The sequence below is a fragment of the Poecilia mexicana genome, unplaced genomic scaffold (genome assembly GCF_051168715.1).
Source record: "Poecilia mexicana isolate PSO_F unplaced genomic scaffold, ASM5116871v1 scaffold_15, whole genome shotgun sequence".
In the NCBI taxonomy this organism is placed as follows: Eukaryota; Metazoa; Chordata; class Actinopteri; order Cyprinodontiformes; family Poeciliidae; genus Poecilia; species Poecilia mexicana.
In genome coordinates this window covers 15,769,165-15,795,742 of record NW_028263384.1, presented here as the reverse complement: position 1 = coordinate 15,795,742, position 26,578 = coordinate 15,769,165, and the positions used below count along the sequence as shown (strand labels likewise).

General features: G+C 41.6%; 1 protein-coding gene across 1 annotated transcript in view; it reads left to right on the top strand.

Annotated features, from left to right (window-relative positions):
• The window catches only part of spock2 (SPARC (osteonectin), cwcv and kazal like domains proteoglycan 2), a 33,880-nt gene extending 7,655 nt beyond the window's left edge, over positions 1-26,225 (top strand). The window contains exons 2-10 of the mRNA XM_088012840.1: positions 9,389-9,434; positions 16,841-16,955; positions 17,294-17,399; positions 21,508-21,616; positions 21,776-21,910; positions 23,238-23,456; positions 23,645-23,707; positions 24,585-24,716; positions 25,216-26,225. Of these exons, the coding sequence (XP_087868966.1) occupies positions 9,389-9,434; positions 16,841-16,955; positions 17,294-17,399; positions 21,508-21,616; positions 21,776-21,910; positions 23,238-23,456; positions 23,645-23,707; positions 24,585-24,716; positions 25,216-25,361 (1,071 nt within the window). The 3' untranslated portion in view covers positions 25,362-26,225. The remainder of the gene's footprint in view (positions 1-9,388; positions 9,435-16,840; positions 16,956-17,293; positions 17,400-21,507; positions 21,617-21,775; positions 21,911-23,237; positions 23,457-23,644; positions 23,708-24,584; positions 24,717-25,215) is intronic.
• Positions 26,226-26,578: the final 353 nt, after the last annotated feature.

Below are 26,578 nucleotides of genomic sequence, written 5' to 3'. Positions count from 1 at the left end.
TGCTGTGTTGCCTAAATCACCTTTAGTACGCCGTTATAGTTTACAGTTGGAATGCAATATTTATGTAAAATATAAAAATATATGGCATCAATTGAATTGACAACTAAATGTGCGTTGCCTCAGCTGCATTCATGCATCAGAATCCACCTTAATCTCCATCTTGTTCATTTAAAAACATAACTTCTACTGTTTTTTGGATTTTCACATAAATAAAAGTGGAGTACAAAAAAACTAGGCTGAACAACAAAATATTTATTTATAATAGTAATAATTTACTGAATTTCGAGTGTTTTCAATGAAAACCACTAGAAAATATAAAAGAACTACACACTATATAGTAAAATACATTAAACACTGTAAAGCCTCTTAAAGAGGAAATGTTTTCTAAAGTCTAAACTACACTGATCTACATATATTGCGTAGGAGTTTTGTTTTGCTTTATTAGCTCTGATCAATAGAAAGTGTTCATTTGTAAACAACTTTCATGACAGCTCCAGTTGTTTCTAGCCGATGTTGGTTTGAGGGTCTTTATGTCCTCTCATGCTGCGGGACAGCTTTTGTTCATCAGTATTAAAAATCTAATGTAATTTTAATGGAGTTGGAGGTGTTATGCAGATTTAAGTTAAGGATGCTAAACCAGACATGGCAGTAGGTCCCATAAGATCTTTAGCCACAGCGGCCGTCTCTACCATTACCGACGTTTGGCCCGAAGCAGCCTGACCAGCAACCAGTGTGAGTTCAGATTCTGGAGCTTCGGTTGTTGATGCAAAAGGTTTTGATCAAATAACAGCAGCAACCCAGTTGTTTGGGCCTCGGGGGAGAACCCTTGCCAGGAATGTGTTAACAGTAATAAAACTCTGGAAAAAACAAGTTAGACACACGCACATAGCAACTCTGCATATATATTTTATATACATGCAACACCAGAAAGTATTCATCTTCCTTAAGGTTACGATTCCTTAACCTTTTCAGATTTACTTACATTTCAGGCTCATTGTAAAACACATTTGAGTATCATTCCCTAAGATATACAAACTGTTCTTCCACAAGACAGAAATAGCCGTGTAAATTTCATTTTGCCCAGCTTGTGAACTAAGTATTTTATAAGCATGGTATAATATTTTGTTGAAGCATTGTCTAAAGTCTTCTTGGTTATGTTTTTCCCAGTTGGCACATCTGTTTTGGTGCTTTCTTTTAACCTGTTTTTTTTTTCTAAAGATCCTTTTAAGCTCAGTCAGATTGGAATGGCAGCGCGGGAAGATGGCTGCTTGCCAAAGTGGATTTAAGTCCCGGTTCTGGCTGGGCAGCTCAAGGACATTCTTAGTTTGCTTCTGAAGTTACTCCCTTCTTATCTTGGCTGGCTCAGGTCATCAAATGTAATGCATCTGTAAGCAGGCTTTAGCTGTTGTCAAGTTACTCTGTATGCAGGATAACATCCCTACAGTATGATGCTGCCATCACATTGTTTCACACTGGGTATTCAGGTGATGAGCACTTGAGTTGTCGGTGTCTTAGCAACCAGGATTATTTGGAGATTTTGAGGAACATGAGGGGTGCAAGAAAGCACGACACAAGAGTTTTTCAAAGAAAGCTGGGAAGATCGCCATAGTCAGAAATAGAGAACAACAAAGAAATGAGACTAAATCCAGATTGAAATGTATCAGTTACGTCTACCTATAGATGTTTAATGATGTCTAAATGTGGGACAGAAAGATAGCCCGGGTTGACCAAATGCTCTGATAAAGCCAGACTTTCAGCATCTTTGTCCAAGCTACATTTAGGGCAAAAAGAAAGTGGGAAAAAGAAAGCTAAAACAAGACAAGGACCGGCCAACCTTAAATAGCCATAAACGGGAACCAAGGACAAAAAAAAAGTGTTCTTGTTTGTGGATTCTTTGCGTTGTTATCCGCCCAAATTCCACCAGTATCTCTACAAATGTCATTCCCAGTCTGCTGTTCCTCTGAAGGAGCCAAATTTAGCCCTCTTAGCATGGCTCTATTTGTGCCTCTTACTCAGATACCTTCCTTTAGCCGCTTCTCCCTCAAATCACAGGGCCCGATTCTCATCCTTCTCGTATCGCTCACCTAGGCAACTCCATTGATTTTCCATTGCCGTACAAGTCTTGTTTTCCATCGAGCCTGGTGTCTCCAGAGGAGTGTGAAGGGTCTTGCTGTTTGTACCTGATTCTCTTGTGAGTTGCAGACGGTTTTCTTATTCCCCACAGGGGCCCTGAGGGGCACAAGGGCCACTGTTATTTATAGACAGTGAGTACAGGGCCTGCCTGAGTGCACAGACATTTTGTGGGACAAGTGGAATTTTTGTGGCCGTTTCTTCGCGTTTGTGTGGTCTGCAAATCAGCAAGGTCAAAGAGAGTATCTCAAAATCCACAACGGGGCCAACACGGAGACAGCCATGCATGTGCAGGCTCGCTCTTGGCCAACACTGCATGTTTCTTTTGATTCTGTCAGAAAATGATTTGAGCACTTGAAGACACAGAGGGAACATGTAAAGCCTGGCGAAGCCTTAGGGGACCAGAGTGAAATCAGAGAAGCATATAGGTACTGACAACCACACCACTATGTTGCCTGAGGTCTGATGTCTACACAATAACTGCTCGTGTTTTCCATGACCAGGCAAACATTTAGGTACCTCCTTAAATCCAGCTGACCTAGACGGTAATGGAGAGGGAGGATATAGATCCCTAAACCTCTATATATCAGTAACTGACCTATGTCTATTCGATCCTCTGGTTAAAGTATGTTAGTAGGTTTTTTAAGGCATTTAGATGAAAATGATTCATATTTTCCTGCCACACTTGTTGGTAACCTTGGTGATTAAACTCTATAAAACCCTATTTTGCGAGCAGGACTGCCTTTAGTCTTCTCTAATAGCATTTTAAGATTGGAGCATGCAGACAGACGGATCTTTGCACAATCTCCCTACATCGAGGAAGTCTAACTCAAGTCTTGACAGCCACTGTACTGCGGATTTTTTATGCTCCACCAAGCAGGAATATCATTACATTCTGCAGCAGCCTTATAATGAGCTGTTCATTTTATTCACATGTGTTCGAACAAAAATATTTGTAAATTGCAGGACATTGGCTCTCAAGGGCTGGAAGTATTTGGTCTAATATATTTGAAATATTTGTTTTGCATTACATGAACAAGTTTTCCAGACAGCCAGGAGACAAACAGGCCCGCAGCATCACAGATCCTCCATCATACTTTAGAGTGCAGATAGCTTGTAATGCGTGTCATGGCGACTTGGTGACCCCAAGATGCCACTCTTTGATGCGGTTCTCTCGCGGTGAGAGGGTTGGAGATTTATTTTATTGTCCTGCTACTGTGGCAAATAAATATTGTTCCTCGTCCAGCCGAATGGCCAAAGGTCAATAGAAATGGACCTCTGCTTTCCATCACATGGAAGGTCCTCTATGGACTGTGTGAGCAATCACAGACATATTCATACCTGTCTTGGAAAGCGATGATGTAATAATAACAGGAGAAGAAGAAAGAAGAAATTAATTTCTCATGAGAATTATCAATTGAGTTTGTGTGTCCTTGTTGTCCTTGAAAGTTAAACCATTCATGCTGGGGAACAAAAAGCGCATTTATCCTTAAAAATAGTTCTTTATGAAATTGTGTGTTGTATGGCCTGTCGTTATTTTTCCAGTCATATTTGGCGCCACCCTCTGTCTGGGAGTGGTATTACCAACTCACTCCTGGTCGGGACCATTGACAAAATCCAAATCATTCAAAATTTCCAGTCAAACATACAGTAGAGTGTTGCCTAGACTATAAAATAAAGCATACATTTTACAATACATCTGCCTGTTTACCAGTGTTTCACTGGTGGACAAATATTTCTCAAAGGATTAAAAAATGTATTCAAAACTGGTCACATTATCCAAGATTTTTCCATTTTAGACGTTTTTTGTTTGTTTTTTTATTTAAAAGATTATAGGAGAGAAAAATAACATAAACATACAAGATAAAAAAATTTAATTGCTCTTACCAAGAACCTGATTTCACATGAAAACAGTAGGTGTTTTGTTGCCTTTGCTCTCATTTTAAGTATTCATCAGTTCCCAGAATGCTCTCACCTCTGCTTCACCTTTTATTTACCCATCACTCAAAAGCTGTCTTGTATAACCCGCTCCTCCATCCCCTCATCATTTCATGCTTATGCTCTCTGATCGCGAAGCATCCGCTTGGTGTCCTCTCGCGTGCGTGCGTGCAGGAATAAGAAGGTTTATGTCTCATGCCCTGCAGCTCAGTGCGCACTGAAGATAAGAGAACGTATGGAATGAGAATATTGGTGAGGGAGGGAGCTTTGTCTCATCTCTCCCGTGCTCTGTGCGACACCAAGCCAGCGAAGCTGTGAACAGCTAGTGAGTGCTTATGGGAAACACCAGGTGGGAGGAATTGAAGTGATGTTGAATGTAGTATTATGTATTATAGTGCCGACAACCTCAGAGTGCCTTTCTTTTTTTTTCTTTTTTTTTTTTTTTTAAATAATGAATTGTATATTTTGTTTGCGAGCCATTTAATCCAGCTACCTGAAATACTGACTTGGCTGATTTTTGTTTCGCGAGTGTTGATTTAATAGAATAAATGAAATGCTTAGGCGTATGGTTTCAAAAGTCCCATATGTTAAGTTGACATTTTGAAGGTTTATCAGTACCACCTGAAGAATATTAATTTGTATACAAATTAATATTTGTATTATTGATCAAGAAAGTGTCTTGATCAATAAAAAGAAAAGAAAATCATCAAATTTAGCACTAAAACCAGAGGACATGCGGGTCAGAGGATTTTAAATGTTGGAAGGCGATGAACACTGAAGGTCTGTGGAACTGCTGGACTCTTGTCTGATGATAAAAGGCAGTTTTGAGACTTTATAAGATCAACATTTCCACCAATTATGACAATTTAACAGTGTCAGTGCGCCGTGTAGACGATAGTGTTCTGCAATTTTCAAGAGCCAAAACTTCAAGAGTTAAGATTAAGATTTTAAAAAGTTGCTTGGCAGTAAAATGAGGTCAAACAGGTGCTGGCTGACAGAAACTTTAGCCACACCTCCAGGTTTACTTTCACTTGTCTGGTTATGGGAACTTTATGCCTTCATTGTTTACAGAATATTAGTCATTTAAGTCATCCTCCACTTTACCTGTGCGATGTTCACATTCTTAGCTTGAAGCAGATAATACAAGTTTGCATGAACATTCAAACTTATCCTTCTAATTCACAGGTACAAGACGACTTCCGCTGTTTGTTATCAGCTGAACAACTTGGTCCGCAAAACTTAGGAGTTTAAGAAGCTTATGCTACAGAGAGAAACACACAGCATCGTTCGCTTTTCTGGCTACATGTCCTTCTGACCGCCTTTCACAGTCAGTCACACAGCTGTGAGCTGAACATGCAAACTCGGTTCCTCCCGAGACCGAGTTCAGACCAGCTTCTGTCTTTGGCGATTCAATCGAACGACTGCATGGTTTTGGAGGCAGGGAATGTTGCTTAATAAGCTACCCCATCAGGCTTTATTGCAGTCTCTTTTTTCCCCCCACATTCGGTCAGTTGTGTGTTGTCAGAAAGAAGGAACGAAAGCGCTTCGCAGGGAATTCAGCTGCATTATGAAACGCTGCATGAGAACACAGAGTGTGGGACAGAAGCGAAGTGATGTTACAGCTAACGCTGACTGACAGAAGGAAGGATGGAACCACTCAGGGTTACATAAAGCTTTCAAAATGATTATAATCCTAAATATTGTATAAATTGCTCGGTATTTTTAGAGTGTAGAGACCAAGGTATGAAATCTTTTGGACAAGGACAGTATTTGTTTTTAATCCTAGTAAGGTTGGAAACACTTAGCGATTACAAACCCTTATGCTCGTGTTGTCATCTCGCGGGCACACATAAAAAAACAACGCATAAATCGCGTCGCCCCCTGGGATTCTTCAACCGTTGTTTTCCTGATGAGATTTTTGATTGTGGCTAATGAATCCACTGAAGGACAATATTACAGTAATTGCTAGGAAAGGTTGAGTGGGAACCTTCATCTGGTAACAGCAGATCGCTACAGAAGAGGGTTATTACTGCGTCCTTTTGGTGCTGATGACGCAGCGGCCCGCTATGCACAAACCCCTCCGGTGAACACAGGCTGCAGCTGACAGCTGACATTTGCTCAGAAACGCCTGTCAGCGACACAAGCGGTTTTGTCAAACAGACCCACAAAGTTGTATACTCGCATTTCAGCCACCTGACTGTTTGTTCTTTTGTCCTGCAGCAGAACAGACACAGTTTCTTTCTGTCAAAACCTTGCTTTGGTCTGAGTTTGTATGTTTCTCCATCACAAATGTTGGGATTCTCTGCCAGTCAGTATTTTTGGCACTTTGTTAGAGATGCTAAGCTTCTCGGTTTCTTGCGATCTTATCAGCTTGATCCTACTGCTCCCGGACATAGCTCAGTGTTTTTATCTCTCCTTTAATCACTTCCTTTAATCACTTCAGTGTTAAACCTAGCTGTCTTTCGCGCCTGCATTTCGGTCTGTGAAGATGTACGGGGCGTAACCTCTCCATTGTGTCACCACCTCTCTCCCTGTGTCGAGCTCACTCTCGGTGTTCAGCCGGGAGAATTTATTTCTTCCCCAAATACATTTTGTGCTGCCTCTCTTTTATAAAATCATTGATTTTCAGTCTTGTCAGTGCTCCAGGATGGTTTCCTTATCTGTGCTGGCAGGAGCACAAATACAGAAAGGTTGCTAAATAATGCAGGAGCCGCTGCGTCGATAAAGGAGGCATGGGAGGCATCAGATTAACTGCCAGGTCGTAAACTATTTGAGGTCTCACCCTCCGTCAGAGCCGACAAGGTTGAACAACATGGCTGACAATCACTCCTGAAGCTGAGCCGACAAAGACAGCTCACTGCAGGTGTATGTTTTGGTGATAAAAAAAAAAAAAAAAAAAAAAGACTGCAGCAGGTGGAGGAAACGCTTTATACCCCTGGATGTCTTTCACGTACCACAAACATTTATGTATCCTGAGATTTTATGTGATTGAACGACGCTGTGGAGTGAACGGAACACGAGACATGGTTATTTCTAAATGTTTACAAGGAAAAGTGTGACACACATTTATATCCAACCCGCTTCATTCCCAATCTTCTGCCTTCAGAAGTCACCCAGTCTGGAAGAACTGTAAATATACAGTAAATATCGTAAACATACATCTCGTCTTTGCTTGTCAGAGAACATTAGCGGACTTGCAGCATCATGAAGACAAAAGGAACAGAGCAGATAGATCATGGATGAAGATTTGGTTAAAAAAATAATGAAGAATTAGATCATAAAAACAACATCTCGACCTTCGAACATCTTGCAGAATACTACTCAGTCCATTACCTTAAAACGGGAGGAGGTTACAAGCACAAGTTTACTGGCAGACCAGGCAAGAAGAATATTAATGAACGGCCAAGAGACACATGGAAACAGTGGGAACGCTGCTGAGATTCACAGCTCAAGTGGGAGAATCTGTTGACAGGAAAACTATTAGTTGTACACAAATCTGGGCTTTGTGAAAGAGCGGCAAGAGGAAAGAAGTCACTTTTGGACTTTCCCCACCACCCATGAAGGGGACACAGCGAACATGGTGGAATGTGCTGTGGCACATTTTGAAACCGTACTTGTGACTGAACCAGCACATGATCCTGAAAACACACACAGTGTGTCTCCACAGTGAAACGTGGTGGTGGTGGTATCATGGGCAAGGGAAGCTGCTCAAAGAAAGCTAAACACATGGCGATTGTAGAAAAAAAAATGTTGATAGAGGCTGTAAAACACTTGAGATAAGAGGAAGATTACCTTCTAGAATGGTAACAACCCAAAACACATAGCAAGAACAATTCTAGATCTGAATATATCTATGTGTTGTAGTGGCCCAGTCAACATCTAGATCTAAATCCAAATCAAAATTAGTGGCAAAACTTGAAATTTGTTTCTCACAGATCATCTTCATCCAATCTGACCGAGCTTCAGCTATTTTTTCAAATAATGATAAAAAAAACAACTGTTTCCAGATGTGTCACTGTAATTGCAATGGAAATTTGTTTTACTAAGTGTTAAACCTTCGGCACCTGAATACGAGCACAGTTTCTAGATTTGCATTCGCTGCAGTGTCTTGAGTTGATCTACAGCATAAAATCCCACAAAAACAAATAGAAGTTTGTGGTTGGAAGAAAACTAAAGTACTAAAGGTGTAAATACTTCCATAATGCACCTTAAGGCGAGTGATGCTCAAGTCCGTGTTTTTGTGTGAATATAAAAAGTCGTGGCAGCGATCCCTGCTTCAGTGAAGGCTGCTTATCTCATGTGTTGTTTGGGAATTTATCGCCTCCTGAGGAGCCGCTGGCTCTTGCTTCCGGTGCAGTAAATGTTTATAGTGATGAGTAAGTCATCGCTTAAGGATTGCTTGTGTGGCTAAACAGGAAATATTTTGAAATGACTCATGTTTGTATTATATCAGATGCGGCAATATGCACTAAAAGCTTTTGCATATGCAGCCTAGCCCGAGGGGGTTCTCTGATCTAAAGCAGATCTAATCATGTGTGCTTTAACACGTTTGCAAATGTGGGTGTTTTGAGATTTTGGTGTGAATGATTTTTCTAGGCTTGTTCCAGAGTGAAATACCTGCTAACCGATGTTTTTATTCATATCTGACTGATAGTAGTACGAGTCTTGTGATAAGGAATGTCCTTATAGGTTAACTCTTTGCCTTTTTGACAGATTTATATTACGCAGAAGGAACACATTGTGTGTTTCCACCATTAAATTGTAATATCACTGAATGCAGCTTTTTACCTGAACTTGAAATTCATTTTTTTCTCTTTACTTAATCTGACTCTTTTCTCTCTTTTTGCTCTCGTGTCGCCAGGAGGTTGAGGTCAGTTGTCTTTCCTTTTATCTGCTGCTTTTCTACAATGCTTCTCTCCATTCATGATCTTTTTTTATAAGTTTGTGTGTCATTTCTTTTTTTCCCCCTTCACCTGTCTTCTGCAATTTAATTAGAACGAACAACGTTCTAATTAAAATGGGGGGGAAAGAAGTCCAGTTAAAAGTCACGTTCCCAATAATGGCACATTTCCCACTTATCAGCAGATTTGTTAAACTTATTTCCATAAAACACGTAGAGCAGAATGTACCTGTTTTACCCGACTCATAGTGACTTATCACGTCAGCCTTCACATCATAGTTGGTGTGCAGTGATAAAAGAAATCACATTTCTTTTGCTGTGTGACACTCGGATGTTATATCTTTCAAACTACGTGCGACACTGTTATTTTTTCCTTGCAGCTGCTAATAACACCACTTACTTTTTTCATTGTTTCTGCAGGATGATTATGTGCGAACCTGGGATGAAAATCAAGGCTCTAACGACAGTAAGTCTCGCACTCCCTGTGTTGTCTGAATGTGTGGTTTTCTCTGTTTCTGAAAGCAAACAAGGAGCTTTTGTTGTTGGCAGCATTAGAGCAAAGTTACTCACCTGAAACAACCAGCCATATAGTTTTTTTTTTTTTTGTTTGTTTGTTTTTTTGGACATAATCATTAAGGCTGAGACCGTTGCTTACTCAGGGATGACCAACAACTGATTAGTGCCAGAGCCACTTCTGCATTTCCAAATAATTCATTATTTTCTTCAAGTGAATAAATATGGTTGGTGGCAGCAAATGCCACTGCTGCCACCAACTGTTTTGGAGGGGAATTGCTTGTATTCCCATAGGGGGGAACAAACAATCACTAAGCAGGGGTGGCCAAGACAATTTTTTTTTCACTTCTTTCGAAACAAAACATCTACAGTGTTTATTTTTGTTTCTCCCAACCCGTGAAATACATTTAATGGATGGTAATACTATGCATTAGCTGTAAGCGTATTTTTAATCCTTTAATATAAAGCCTTGATAAGTCTAAGAGATGCATTAAAGAAATTGAAAGGTATGCACAAAGCAAAGCCAGATTTTCTTCTATTTGAGAGCTCAACATTAACTGTGTAGTGAGAGGCAATTTTCATAGAAAGAACTCCTCCAAAAGATGCTAGTGTTCTGCTTTATTTGTACGAGTGATTTGCCCTCTAGTGACAACAGAATTGCCTCAACTTCAACCTAGCAGCACCTCTTTCTGTTTCCTCCTACTATTTTATTTATTTTTTTTCTGCTTGAGCTGGAACCAAGCGCAGGATGTCTGCGGTCACCTTCCCGGCTCCTGCAGCTACTGCGGCCCTAATTGAGTCCCTGCAGAGCAAAGTCCTGACACAGTGTTGAGCTGTCAGCTATTGTTGTCTTTTGTTGGGCGATTTGCAGCTTAAGTGGAGTCAGCTGAAGAGCAGAGTACATTAGCACAATTTCCAAGAGCTTTAATGAAAGACTAATTATACTTCGTCATAAAAAGCTTGACAGAGAGGTGGGGGCGTTAGATGAGAGGGTGGAAGTTAATGTACTTTGATTTATTGTTCAAGGGACGACATCTGTATTAGGCCTGCTAAATATAAGACAACTTGGACAAAGGGGGGGGGTGACAGGGTTAAAACAAATGTACAGTTTTAAGAGCGTGTGGTTCAGCTGAAAATAGATTTTTGTTGTTTTTTTTCTGAAGATGAAACTGAGGTCATTAAGTTTACTTACATTTCTGACATGTCAGATTTAAAGCAAACACACTAATAATGTGAAAAACTATATTCATAAGCAACAGTAAAACTGTCTTCAGATAATCTGCTGTCTCTTATCTTTCGGTATTTTATTTTGATATCACCCGTCTATGCATTTTGCTATAAGCATATAATTTTTTTCCCCCCAAAGCAGAACAACAAAACCCCTTTGATCCTGGACATCACCTTTCCAGTGTTTCCTGCTTTCGAGTGGGATTAAGGGCATCTATATTCTGATGTAAATGTTTTAAATTTATCAATAGCTGAACAATCAATACTTTTATGCAAATCTAAATATGTTCTTCAAGCCTAATGTTTGTTCTATATAATTTTGACATTAAAGAATAATAAGCTAAAAGAAATTGTTTGCACGAAAAAAAAAAAGATCAAAAACTAACTTGGAGCCGTTCAAACACCTCATATCTTAGAAAAACAGAGCAATGTGAGCTGTTATATGATCCCCTTCTCTGAAGGAGCTGATAAGACAGATTTTTCATTAATGCCAAGCTATTCAGTGATTTATAAACTAACAGAAGTACTTTAAAGTCTATTCTCTGAGCTACAGGGAGCCAGGGTAAGGACTTCAGAACTGGATGATGCTCTATTCTCTTGGTTTTAGTGAGAATTTTGAGCAGCAGCGTTCTGTATCGACTGTACCTGTCTGATTTTTTGTAGTCAGATCTGTCGCAGTAATAAATTTGGTGAAAGATAAATGGATGGATGTGTTTCATAAGACATTGCTGGGATATTAGGTCTTTAATCCTAGAAATATTCTTTAAGTGACATAAAGCCAACTTCACTGAATGTCTTCCCATTATTTTCCTACTCTACTTCCTCTCCAGCAACTGATGAATAAAAAATATTTTTAAAAAAAGATTAATTCGTAATGAAAGGTGATATCTTCAATGGGATATTTCTTTCTCTTGATTACAATGTGTCTGTTTCTGTAGCATTAGACTGGTAATGCTACAGCTAATACTTGCTGGAGGTGTGGACTCTGAGGTAGTTTTAAGTTTTACCCAATTGCGTTACGTTTGACCGTGACGTATGTAAACAGCGCAGAATCTCGACATCGTCAACAACAACTTCTCCTTCTGTTAGTTGATTGGACCGGTTGAAATTCAACCGGAGAATCCCAGACTAAGCACTGAAGGTGCATGAGAAGGCCAGGCTAGTGTAGCTTAGCAATTTAGGCTAACTTTATGAACTGAGGTATTCTGTAGAAAATTTGAGAAATTATTTCTCAAAAGAACCAAAATGGCTTCAAAATAAAAAATAAATGAATGACAAATTGTCCCTGGAGGGTTAAAGAATCTCAGTTTGGTGTAGAATTAGGTTTTGAAACAGATGCTAATTTTTAGCATCCTCCGTGGCTAACAGTCTTTCTTTCCAATGCTAGCAAATAATTCCTTAGTCACATTTTTTTTCTTCCATTTACCCAAGTTGCTCTCACTGAGCATATTTAAATTAACACAACAGGGCAGCAGTTTAACTCCTTTCTTGCTTTAACATTAGCATCGCAAACAGCCACTTCACGAGGCAGACTTTATTTACATAAGAAATATAGCATGTTTTTAATATTACGAGATCTCATACAAAATTACGTTGCAAAAGAAAAAATGGTTGGAACTTCTTTATTTTGACCCGTTTGTACGTCAAATATTGCAACATTCGGTTTGTTTTGATGTCATTAAGCATCGGAGATCACTTTAATTACCAGCTGTTTGGTTTCACAGCCAACCGAACTGTCACTGATCAGAATTAATTAAGAAACGTTGTACGGATTAAGGCTGCGCTTCAGAAAGGAGGATTTCCACTTTGATTTTCTGCAGTTTCAAGCCTTTAATCTACTTCCCTTCCTCACTTTTGATGGGACTCTTCTACCTCCCACCATTGATCTGCCTTCCTTTATGAGTGGCCTAATGAAGCGCAAAAGTGAAAAGAGATTTGTCCCTTCGAGACATCCCTAAATCAGTGTGATGTCTTTACTCCGGAGCTCTGCGCCTGCGGGCGTCATTTCTCAGCCAGGCGTCCATGCACAGGAAGGCAGAGCTTCAGAACTGTCAACACTCCTTACGCTCAGAGTTAGAAGGCCAATGCAGACAACCGGTTGATGTTCGAATTTGCATTCAGACGCGGCAGCAGCTGACTGCTCTTAAGTCGGCAGTGTGCTGAGCGAGGGAGATGTCAGGGTAATTTGGAGCTGATTTCTGCAGTTGATTCATCAATCTAGCTGCTGATTGAATCACCCCACTCTTAAGACAGCAAACACTGCAGCCGGGGCGCTTGTAATTTAGACTTCTAAGAGCAAACAAGTGTGCACGTGCACACCCACGCAAGCAGTCCAAGGCTTGCACAGAGCTCGCGGAAGGGCCTCATCCTTCAGGACTTTCCAGTTTACATTGGATCCTTAGACCCCGATATGAGAAGGCCAGATGAATGGTGAATAGACACTTTGTGGCAAATCGTTGGCTTCAGATCAATGGCAGACAGTAAGAAGATAGTAAAACGTGCTGAGTGCACACTCTAAGGTTTGGCGTTTAACACCTCTTGACGCTTTTGATAGATTATTGGTGACATGCTGCTTCCAATGCACAGACACTGATGCTATTAGGTTGCTAACAAGGTCCTGCATTTCTGCATCAGATGAAGCACCAGCAGCTCAAATGTTTGTTTTTTTTTTGCTGAAAAGATTCTATTATTTTTGAAAGCAAGTTAAGAATAACCTCTCAGCTGTTGCACATCTCAAAAGATGTCTGGAATCACTTCACATGCAGCCTTTTCTTTTACTACTCGAGGGCGTTGTAAATGGAATGGCTTCAAATTAAACCCAGTGTACCTTTTTTTTTTAGGTTTTCATCATTATTGGCACTGATTTGACTTAATTGATTCAGTATTTCATTAAACCTTCACCATCTTTTCAAAATCTGAAAAGAGTGATGAGCATTTATAATGAACCCCCTGAATAATCTTTGAACCAATGACCATTAGAAATCACCTAATAAGTAACTAGAGTCTGGATGTAATTTAATCTGAGTTTAAATATGGCTGCCTTGAAAAGACCTCAAAGATTTGCTAGACTAGAGAACATTAGAGAGCTTTACACATCTGGTTTGTATATAAAAGCAAAAGCCATTGTTGCAAGAAAGTCAAAAAAATCCTGTTAAATCCCTCAAACGATGTAGGAGACCTACCAACCATGTGGCAAAAGATGATCTGGTCAGATGAGTGGAACGGTCAGTCCTGGTCTTCAGGGCCTACTGTCCTCCATGTTTTCGGTACTTCCCTGTTGCTACACACCTGACCTAAATGAATACATGACTAGAAAGTTTCTGCAGCAACTGATTGCATGAAAATGCAACCGTTTGAATCAAGAATCAAAACTGGCAATCTTAATAAAATACCCGGAATCTCGAGGTTGCAAGATGAAAAATGTGGCGAAGTTTAAAGTCCAACGGACAGCTTTGCGCCACATTGACTGACAAGACCGCATAGCTCTGACGTTACTGGCCGGCTTTGTAAATAGAGGATAAAAGAGTTGATGATGAGGATGTGGCCTGAGCTCTGTTCCAACTATCCTCAACCTGATGGGATAAACCTCATGCAAATCTGGATTGGATTAGACAGAAGCACTGGCAGGCCTAATTAGGAGAGGTTTTTCTCTGCAGGCATTAGTTTAATACCAAAGAAGAGTCTTTCAGAAAGAAGGTGGCTTTCAGGAATTAGATGCAGAAAGGACGGACGGATGGAGGAAGTGGTAAGCACAGACCATGCAGACTCAGAAGGAGAGGGCGTGATCCGGACGTTGGAAGCCGCACGAAGGAACGCTAAAAGGTGAAAGAGATGCCGATTTGTGGAACGGTCGGACGTCGGGGGGGGGGTTTCAAACACATCTAGAGAGAGGATTCTCAGAAGCAGCAGATTGAGCTGCAAATCACAGTCTACCAAGAAATGATTCTCAGACCACGGAGAGCCTGTTGCCATGGAAACGTCATCATCGCAGGCACTGCTTTAATCCGTGGAAGCTTGTTAAGTTAACATGAGGCTCAGGCAGCCACCTTATGCTTCTGCACTCACAACACAACGCTGTGCCAGTATTCTGGCTGCTCACAGGGGACACAATTTCATCAGAAATGTTTCCGTCCCGGAAGGCAGGATTATTTTTGTTTAGTTATTGCTTCAGTAAAAGGGTTTGCTTAAAATACATTTTGTGTACACGAAGCCGTTTTAATTTTTGTGACTCCCGGTGCTGTATTTTTTGCTTGTGTTCTGGTGGGTATTAAACAACAGACCTGCATCAGAGAGACAAAACGGACAAAAAGGGTGGAGAGCAGAGGAAGCCGGTGGCGCTGCGGGAGACGGTACAGAAAGTCAACCAAATATAAGGCTTTAATGTCGATATTCTGAGGAGGTGAGGAGTCTGCATTTGGGCATTCGCAGTTCCTGCAGCAGAGCAGTCAGCCTGTCACTTATGTAACAATCTCAGTCCCGACAGCTCATCGTATTGTTTTGGATTTGCTTCTAAAAATCAGATATCTGTCCGACGGCTACAATAATCCATGGGAATTTGCCGCATGAATATATTCAGTTTAAAGGAAAAAAAAGAGAGGAGATGATAAGCCTTAATGATAATATAGCCATAAAAACGGCACTCAGTGAGAGAAGAAAATGAATTCGAGTATGATTTACAGGGGCACAGATGAGTTGCCTTCCACTCCCCCCCGCCCCCCTACCTCCTTTCTGTTTGCTGCTCTGGCAGCGAACAGAGGCGGACATGTAGATGAATGGAAGACCGCCCGGTGTTAAAAAGGACGGCAAGGCCACTTCCAGGTCAGGCTCTGGGAGGCCTGTTCGGAGTAGATAGCTGTGACAGATGAGCATATAGAGAAAGGCTGACAAACTGTCTCACGTTAGCTGCTTCAAGAGTGAGTGATAGATGGAGACACACCGAGCAAGCAATTTAGATTTAGTTCAAGTAGCAAGAAGCTTTTCTCTGTCAGAGTCAGCTAAAGTTTAGTATGTAATGTCCATAAATAAATCAAAGAGATTGTAACAGTTCTACCACATTAATAAAAAAAAAGTGACTAATTGATGTAGTACTAAAATAAAAGTAATCATTGTCATCCTTCATTGTTTGTGGCTGAGAGAAGAAGGTTCCTGTCCAAGATTTCTTGGTACGTGAACCCATCCATACGTTTCCCAATAATTCTGTAACTTTAGCTTTCTCCAAACACAGCAGGTCTGAGTTGAGCCCAAATAGTCCTAAGATCACAGCAGAGGGCATATTCCTTCTGTAACAGGCCATGAAAAACAAATATTTCCTTACTGTATTTATACAGGCTCTGCTCTTTTGTACACAGCAGGTACACAGCTCCAAGTCTCAAGACAAAGTGCACTGTTTTGAACATAGGAACTATCAAACTGTTACACATCTTGCACGCTAATGACGTACAAACACACTGCATGCTGCTATAGGTGAATAGCATTGCCTTCCATTGCTATTGCTGCAATATTTACACAAAAACTGCATAAATGTTGCAGCAGCAGCCTCATACCACGCCATGCAAACAATCTGTCTTCACTGATGAAGATTTACTCACCTTGGCATGCGATAGTCTAGAGAAGTGTTTCCCAGCCCTGGGCCTCGTGGCACACTGCCCTGCATATTTTAAATGTTTCCCTGCTTTAATATTCCTGATTCAGGCCATTGCAGTTCAGCAAGTGCCTGTTAATCAGCCATCAGTTGGAATCAGCTGTTGTTGAAGCAAGGAAACACCTGAAACATGCAGGGCAGGGTGCCTTGTGAAAAAATGTGAAATTCTGTGGCAGCAACGGAAACAAAACTTTAGGAAAATATTAACAAAGTGTTTTAAGCTTTTATTTGTAAGAACATCCTCCTTTATTTTCCTTCAGTTCAATACAGATCCTAATGTAATTTTACAACATCAAAAGAGCAACAGCTTTGCACTTATGTAACAATTCAGACCAACTCTCAGGTCTTTCTGAGTAAGCCAAGGCGAGCCACGTGGGAGCTGAGGCTGGAAGCCAAATGCAAAACTATAAGCAGAGGAATCTATTTGTTAGCAGAGAAATGAAGCTGCGGAAGCATCACCGTTCACGTCCAATTTCCCGTTTGTTTCCCAGACGTAGACACCACCAAGGACCCCTGTCAGAAGGTTAAGTGTAGCCGACACAAGGTGTGCATCGCCCAGGGCTACCAGAGAGCCGTGTGCGTCAACCGCAAGAAGCTGGAGCACAGGTGAGCGTGCGTAGAAAGAAAGACTGATTGGCTAATTCCCCAGACACAGGAAGATTGAGAAAACTTCCTCCAGCACGCTGACCTGAGGTCAACACTGATAGTCTACACTGCTGCTAGAGTGGGATGTGTTTTGCTGCTGGCCAGAGTGGGAACAATAAGAGGGCTCCTGCTGTGTAATGAGAAGCTAATACATTCAGACAACATGGAGGGGGACTGTTTGCATCGTGATCTCATGCCCAGCCTGGAGCTGCTGAGTCTCTACTCTGAGTTAATATGGCAGTGGCCGTCTGAGCTTGATGAAGTAAGGGTGAAGTATTTGCATGTCCCCTACCCCACAGACTGAAGCAGCCCGCTCTGCGCTCTCCTGATGGGAACTGTCAGCCATGTCCCATCTCCTCCACCGGGCCAGTGTGTGGATCAGACGGACACAACTACGCCTCAAAGGTACGTTTTCCCATGTTAAGAGGCTCTGTACAAATGCGTACTGTAGAAGCACATTGAAAACATTTCACCTAAGGTGAAGGAAGACGGCTTAAACTACCAGAACGTTACAATATAAAACAGTAAAGCGTCAAGACAAAAGTCTTTTCCATAAAATTAGCGAATGGAGGACAGGAGTCGGACTCCTGACTACCGCGGGCTAAAGTCTCCTTTTGCGGGGCGCCGTGCTAACCACCGCGCTGCGCAACGCCCCTATTGCGGTAGCCTATGCTGTAATTTACAGATTGTCTTTGTTAAATTATTTACATTTTTATACAATTTGAGCTTTCTGATTAACTCACCTAGTCCACCTTCTTTCATTTCCTTGGAAAAATCTGTTTTGTCATGTGATTGCGACTAGTCGACTAGCCCAGAAAAAAGTAATTGCAGAGAAAAGAATCGACTAGTCGACTAATTGATGCAACCCCTATTTCAGATTGTGGCAGGAAGCCGGAGTGCCCGGAGAGAAACCTGCAAACAGGAAACCTGTCAAATCTTTTTACCTTTTGCCCCATAAATTTAAATCAGACACATGTTTGGTCCCAGTCAGATTTCTCCAGCCTCAAAATGGTTATTAGGTCTTCTAGGATTCTTTTCTTCTTCCGATGTTAATATTTTTAGCTCCTCTCCAAAGGGCCCTTTGCCATCTTCCAGAGGAGGCGCTGGAGAAATTAACCTCTGGTGTTTGATCAGCTCTTTTCATAAATGTAAATGAAACCGTTGTTGGACATGTCTTCACTGCAGTCGCTGTCTGCAGTGAAGACATGCTCGTCGTGTGCCTTCACGGTTCGTTCCCCCTTCATTAAGTAACAGTAGATGTCTGTCAGCTTTGGATCCCCACAGATGACGGAGGACAGGTGGTACGTCTCCGTCCCACATTCGGCAGGCACCTCTATGGTCTGAGTGGCTTTTGTTTGGTACTTCCTGGTCAACCTGTGCAGAAAAAACACCAGCACCTTGTTATCGGCCAGGCAATGTTTTTTCTGCCAAGGTGACCCGCAGCCTGAACAACGGCGTTTGCATGCCAAATCCAACCAGTACTCAAGCAGTATAGATATACTGGTTGAAAATAATACTGGTGGAAGGGCAATCAGGGCGCCGTTGTTCAGGAGCCTGAGGGAAGTGGCTCCACAGTTAGAGCAGGAGTCGTTGTCATATAACTCTCTCTCTGTGTCGCCGCCAAACGAATCCAGCCAGACCAGAACAGACTCCAGCAAACTTTTTATGTCGTAGTCCTTTCCCACGCCTGATGGTAGCTTCCTCTCCCTCAGCTCCATCAGAACTGGGGAAAGGTCTTCCTGACTAAAATGTTTGCTGGGCTGACGGACAGCTGAGAGCAAGAGACTCCCACAGCAGGGGATGGACGATGCCTCCAGAAAAATCCTTTCCTGAGCGAGACACCGCTTGGTGACGCTCAGGTTCAGGATGCTCTGGAAAGCAGCATTCACCCAGCTGTTCTGGAGCTCATTGGAGAACTTGAAGAAGTTCTCCTCAGCTTGTCCGGGTCCTGCAGATGTCCTCCCTACAACTGGCAGATCCGAGCCAACTCTATCTACTGAATTAACGTTAGGGGAACAGGAAACCTCGACACCAACGGAAATCTTTAAATTCAGAGGTGTTTTTCTGAGCAAACGAGCAGCTCTGTTGTTATCTGAAATACAAAGTTCCCCATCCGGGGAACTTTGTATATCAAAGGTCCCTGTGAAAGTCCCCTTCAGAGGACTCTTCTGTAAAGATGGGACCAGCGAAACCAAAGCTTTGGCTGTCACTTCACCCAGAGCTTTGGCTGCGAGTTCAGCCGCAGACAAATCTTCCCCAGCCGGGTCAGATTTTTCTGTGACTGTAGCCTCACCCTCACAGTGTACCATCGTCTCTGGACAAACCTCCCCAGCCGGGTCGGTTTGTCCAGAGACAGTACAGTCATCCTCTGGACTGTCTCGTACAGAGGACGAGATGGAGTCCACGGTCCCAACATCCGACGCCTTTTCAGGACAAACCTCCCCAGCCGGGTCGGTTTGTTTTTTGGAAATGGATGGAAATCCTCTCCAAAACAGATCGTCTTCTTCAGTCTGATCGTTTTCTTCCTTGCAGTCCTTCCCAGGAAAGAAACGATTGCATACTTTCTTCATCCCAGTAGTCACGGCATATCCAATGCCCCAACCAACCGGGAATATCAGGGGAACAATCGCCGTCGCAAAACTGAACATTGTTGCTTTATACAAATCTGAAACTCCAAGAAATGTTCGGATCCTGACTGATGCTTAGAGATTCTAGCATTCAAGCATTAGAACTTCTTTGATCTACTGTGATGTACATCTATGACTTCATCAGTGAGCTCACTGGACTTCTGGCACAAGGTCTTGCTTCTGATTGTTGCTATGGAAATGATCAGCTCAGCTCTGCATGACTCAAGCTGACATAAATATTTAAATAAAACGTTATACTTTTTATTTATTTAACATGGAGAGATTAATAGATTTGTATATGATTTAATTTTTGGTTTTGTGGTTTTCCATACCTGCTGTGGTATAAATGTTCTGAAGCATTTTATCCACTATTATTTTTAATTGCAATTAATTCATTAGACTTATTCATGTATGAATCATTGCACAGTGCTAGGAACAATCTGTGACCTATTATATTTATTTTTATTAATTTTCGCAATTTAATGCTGACTATTTTACCAAACATAACAAACAAAAGCAGAAGAGCGGCCCAGGCATGCACTAATACATAATTTTATTGAGGTCCGGAACCCAGAAGTTCTTGTCTTGTGTCATTCAGGAGCCTTGGGGATAAAAGGGCTTCATGATTGTATTTCAAAGGCAGATTTCAAGAACAACTCGGGCAAGAGTTTGGGTCATATATATATATATATATATATATATATATATATATATATATATATATATATGTGTGTGTGTGTGTGTGTGTGTGTGTATATATATATATATATATATATATATATATATATATATATATATATATATATATATATATATATATATATATATATATATATATATATATATATTGGGTTCTTATATATAAGAACCCAATGGAAAGTGTAACATTTGAGTACTGTTTACTGTATTTTTAACAGATTTTACATTGTTTATGGGGGATTTTGTTGTGGTTTTTGTGAGTTGTAAGTTATATTAAAGAAGAAACATGTTTAATGTTGAAATGAAGGCCTAAGAAAAAGTGTTTAATACATGCTTGAAGGTCTTTTTTTTACTTTTGATCTAATAAACGAGCAAAAAAATCTTACATTACTGAATATGACTAGTTAGCTCAGTTCCACTGAATCACATTATCCACTCCTACACTCTTGTTTACTATATATTCTTGAGATGATAATGTGTTCATTGGCGTATTACTCATTATTTACCTCTGTCCTTTCCAGATGGCTATAAAACAATATTTTATTTACTCAAGATTAAACAAAAATAATCACTGAACGTCCATAAACTCAAAAGGGGGAGAAAAAAAAAAATCTTGGCTGCGTTCCTCTTAGTGAGGCAGTACAAAATATGGAAATGAATGCATTGGTTAAACGTCACCTTTACTGTGGTGCTCACTGAATGTGTTTGGGAAGCATATGTTGTGAAGACACGCGCACACACACGCACACACACACGGCTATTAAAAGCGATAAATCTGTTATGTATTCTGACAGCGTGCCGTGTAGTTTGGGATAAAAACAGAAGAACACTCTGATCTGAGCCGTGTGAGGAGCTCCTCCTGGGAAAACCCGGGACAAAGAGCCATGATATGCTACCTCGGAGGGACCAATTGGTGACTCGCGGCGACAGGGTCCTGTGTGTTTATTGATTAATGCTTTGTCTCGTGGATCCCTATTCCTGACCTTGCGAGTGAGCAGAGGTTGGATGTCGACGCATTTAGGGGCAAGTCTCAGATTTGAATCGGGGTTTACAGTCAGTCACCTCATGAATATTTGATCTGCGTTGCAGCAATAACTCATTTTGGTTCACCTTTGTGTCCCCTTGTCGACGCCGCTGGCTTGTGTGTCTGCCTGTAATGATCCTGAGTATGTCTGTGTGTGTTACAGTGCAAGCTAGAGCAGCAGGCGTGTCTTACTGGGAAAGCTCTCACCCTGAAGTGTTCAGGTCTGTGTCCTTGCCCAACTGCGGCGCCTGCGTCCAGGGAGGGGAAACACGGTGAGATCCAAATTTGTGGCAGAATAATTAATAACCGTAGTCCACAAGTGTGGTAGCTACGCCAGTTTTACGTCGGCCTCCTCGTTTTTTAGTAGTTTGACACATGCCCTCTACGTGCAGAAAGCACGTCAAGCGTCTCCCTCCATCTGGCTTTCACAGAGAGCTGCACCGGGCAGGATCTGTCTGATCTCGGCGAGCGTCTGAAGGACTGGTTCCAGCTCCTGCAGACCAATGCCAAGCAGAACAACAACAGCAAGCAAGGGGCCAGATCCCCAGCAGCCAGCACTGCGTCAGGTTAGAGTCCTTTTCTCAATTAATCACCACAGCATTGTGAAAACATTTACATGGGGTACACGGTTTGGGTTTTCAGCAACTCAAAATTGACTGTTTAATATAGTTCCTCAGAGAACATAAGAAAATTGTCAGTCAAAACGCTGCTGTGAACAGTGAGCGCCTTACTTTTGGCAGGACTGCTTTCCTATATATTCATAAAGGTTTTCCATCCAGATGGGTTTTTTTTTGTTTTTTTTGTTTGTTTGTTTTTTTTTGCTTTTCTAATCCAAACAAACAAACAAAAATTGATCTGTAGTTACAGCTTCCACTGGATGTCACAGACATTTTTTTTAATGCTAGTAATGCTCTTCAAAATGGTTTATCGATAGAGGTAATGTTATGTAACATTACATACAATTGTAATTGTAACATTACATGCAATTTGATACATTGTGCTTCTGTAGCACAATGTATCAAAATGCATGCCAGTAGTTATTTGGCCAGATGGACTGACTTAGCTCCTCTTGACCCCAACAGATGTTTTGTTTTCAGTAGCTGAGAAGCTAAAGCTGGTAGACAACGTTGTGAAAAAAAGAACAGGAAATCGACTTGATCATAATTTCTACTGTCATTGGAGTATTTAATAAAAGTGTTGGAATTAAATGTTTTTCTGATATGTCACGCAGCTTTATTTCAGATCGTTAACTTTTGGTCGTGAGAAGTGTAGAAGGTGGAGGATAAAAGGCGCAGGATGTCTGGATGCACCCCCTCCTCTGCAAATCCCCCACTCAGTTCCTTCAGACTAGCCAGCAGAAATTGGCAAACACTTGGTGGAACTAAGCATCTGCCGAGCTCATTATTCGAGCTACTTTTCAGTAACAGACTGGTAAAAACGTTGCTAAAGATTGTATATAGGAGCGGTGTTGTGACGGAGTTTTTAAAGAGACTCTAGGCCCTGTTTCAAGGCATTAAATCGTGATGTTAAATTTCTCTTAAGCCATATTTGATATATATGTGCGTAGCAGTTTTGTAGCAACTGGAGCTAACACAGTTACTTGGTTATGCTATAAAATGACACGATGAGCCTGAAAAACATATAATGCAGCATCTTTAAGTCACATGAACTTCATGAGAAGTTGTCAGTAAGAGTGGCATCAGTGATTTTATCAAAAAGAGAAATAGTGCTAAATTTGGTATCATCTTCCTACAGAGAAATGTACTCACATTACCAATAAGTGTGATGGATTGTGTACCTCCTCAGACCATTGACCTGATTTGATGCACTACATCGAATGTATTATTTGTGCAGCTGCTTGCACAAGAAGAATAAGCGAGTTTGTGTCGGCAGTGCTGGACAGGAGCCTGGTCGCCAGCTGTAAGGACTCCATAGGTTGGATGTTCTCCAAGCTCGACACCAACAACGACCTTTACCTGGATCAGGCCGAGCTGGCTGCCATCAACCTGGACAAATACGAGGTCTGCATCCGGCCATTTTTCAACTCCTGCGACTCCTACAGGGACGGGAAGGTTTCCACGGCTGAATGGTGCCTCTGCTTCTGGAGGGAGAGTGAGTATTTCTGAGGCTGATGGGAGCTTTGGCTCTCCACTGTGACTTTCTGCTGGCAGTTTGTGCTGCCTGCGTGCTATCTGTTGCTCCAGTAATATTAGGTCTTACAATTCAGCCTTGCGTCACTTTGTGAGGTAAGATGGTTCCACCTCCCCTTGTAAAAACAATCTTCTTTTGTCTTGTTTAAGAGCCGCCCTGCCTAGCAGAACTGGAGAGGATTCAAGTTCTGGACGGCGGGAAGAAAAAGTTTGGTACGTGTTAATATTCTGTAGCTGCATGCCAACACGTTTAGCTGTGGATGTCTTCGTCTGGTGGTTCTGTTAGATAAATAACTGGAGGGAGATGGGTATCAGTCCATGATCCACTCTGTGAGTTATGTAGTGCTAACACAACACACAGCCCTCTGTCTATCCTCAGTATAGTGTGTAAGCAGATGAATATGTAAGCGTGCAGATTCGTATATCAGTGTGTGAGAGTGTGTACGTACGTATTGCAGAATTTGGTTGGTTGGCTGACTGGGTTCTGAGTCAGGCCTCTCCAAGGACACAGAGTGGCAAGCAGAGAGCTGCCTGCCAGCAAGACACTCAGATGTTCCCCTGAAAGATTGGATTGAGTCTCTGTTTGGCTTTTATTTATTTTTATTTTAACTACGAAATAAATATCTAGTCTGTGGGATGCTTCATTTTTAACCCGTCTTTGCATATCTGACAACTTTAATTTTCTTTGCCTGTGCGTGGATCATACAGTCCAAAAAAATAAAACTTTTCAGGCTCTTTTTGGCCTCATTTCTTGCATCCCTCGTCCCGATCTTTTTGGTTCTGGCAAGGACCGGGTCAGTTTGAAAGCTGTGAAAATAAAGCAGTCCCACTAAGAAGCTTCCTTTCAGCGAGAAAATTGCTATCTAGTCTACGCAGCCTGTGGACGTTTGTTTTGCATCTTGCTGGAGACACTTTTTTTGTATGGTATGAGGAATATAACTTCCTGTTACAAAGAAATGGCCACCGAGACTGTGGGCAGTCTTGGACAAAAAAAAAAAAAAACAACACTCTTCTGGATTTCTTTTTCAATGGGGCTTGCAAGGGAAGGTCCACACTTGACTCTCACTGATTTAAGCTTGTGCGTGTGCAGGCCGATTCATCCCCAGCTGCAACGAGGACGGCTACTACAGGAAGCAGCAGTGCGACAGGGGCGAGTGCTGGTGCGTCGACCAAAACGGAGGAGAAATCGCGGGGTCTAGGATTCGTGGCAAGCCGGATTGCGGTAAGCCTCGAAAAAGGTTTCAACAGCCGTCGGGGAGTTTGGGAAACGATGTCGGGATCTGAACGACGGGAACACAGTTATAAATATCCGAAGCATATCCGCCCGCTTCTGCCCTGCAACCTCGCAAGAATTTTAGCACAAAACCTTCTTTTGTTTTGAAGGACCGCTGGAAGACAGCTTAGATTTAGAAACCGGTGCCACTTTTTAAGTGTCCAGAGTCATTGGCATTCTAAAGCGCTGCTTGTCGCTGTGAGAAAAGTCTTTCAAGATAAATTGGGGGCGGGGAAGAGGGGCTGGTTGGACGGAACCTGCGTCTGATAAGAATGGTTCCCCTGGCACAGTTTAGAAGTAGCCATTAAAACCCAGACAAAGTCAAACGCATGTCCCCCTTAGCTGTCACTGCCGTCAATATTCTGAAACAGAAAGGACAGACACACACATACACACACACACTCTCACGGTGGCTTAATTCACTTACTCTGCATGCTTCTCTTTGCAGATTCTGAAATGACATATTCAGGGGATTTTGGCAGCGCAGTTGGATGGGAAGACGAGGAGGAGAAAGAAGCTGAGGAGACTGCAGAGGAGGCTGAGGAGGAGGAGGGAGAGGTGGAAGAGGTGGATGACGGGGGGTATATCTGGTAAAAGGGTCAGCTTTTAGCCCCACCTCTATGTGGGAGCATTTAACGGTCCCAAACACACACACACACACACATATATATATACTGCTGACGATGGACGTGATTAAGGCACTCCACTCCGATTTATAATGGGTTAGAAAAACAGGAGGGAATGTCATGATTTGGAAGGGGGTCAGATGCTAATGGGAGTATTTATTGTTTCAGGGTGTTCTTATCTTGGGAAACAGGAAATGGGAGATGTTATTCAGAAATTTTGGGCTTGTGAGTAAAAAAAAAAAAATCTTGTGAATCTTTGTTCTCTTTTGTTGTATGTCCTTTGAACTATCTACGAGCTGTTTTTAGCTGATGTGTAATGGAGATTTTAAGAAGCTGCAGGTGCTTGCATTAAAAAGCTAAATATATATATATATATAAATATATATATATCCAGTTTGGGTGCATTTCAATAGTCTAGAGTTGTCTTCTTTATCTTCTATGGGTGCAGATGGAAACCGGTTAGGGTTTTTAGTTTGAAATCTGCCCGTAAAGGAAACGAAACCAGGAAGAGTATTGAAAAGCGCCCTCTGGCCTTATTGTTTTCACCTCATACGCTTTGGCTCATATGTGACAGTAGTGCTCTGTCTCATTCATGACTTATTAGGACGTTTCTCACACATCACTCCTTAGCTTGTACATAACGTGTGCATCGGAAGACAGAATGTCACCTGCTGGTCAATGCCTTGAAAGACTGGCAGCTTTACGGCTTAGCTGGCAAGTGTACGTCGTAATATAATGTGCATCGGTTATTGTGTTTAATTAAAAAACAAAACGAAAAAAAAAAACATCAAATAAAATAAATCTTATCTATGTGGCTCATCTGGTCACCGTGCTTCTGAGTCTGAGAAGTCTTTCTTTTTTGTTGCTACCCTCCATTTTAGTGCATAAAGTGACCAGCAATGGAAAAATTGTCCATATAATCAAGTATTGGTAAGTTGTCTGTAGTGATGTGTTTCTTTCTTCTTTTCATTTGTTCAATGTTAAATTTAAGTCGGGAGCAGCTCTGTTAACAGTTTGTTCAAAGTCACAGTTGATATTTTTATTATACAATTCACCGTGAGAAGAGAAATTAAAGTATTTAAGGCATTTCATATTCGGGGCACAAATCTGGTTCACACGTTTGAGTTGAGGAGTTGTTCTAAACTCGGGCAGCATTAGATGACTGAATAGATACGTAGATCTCTG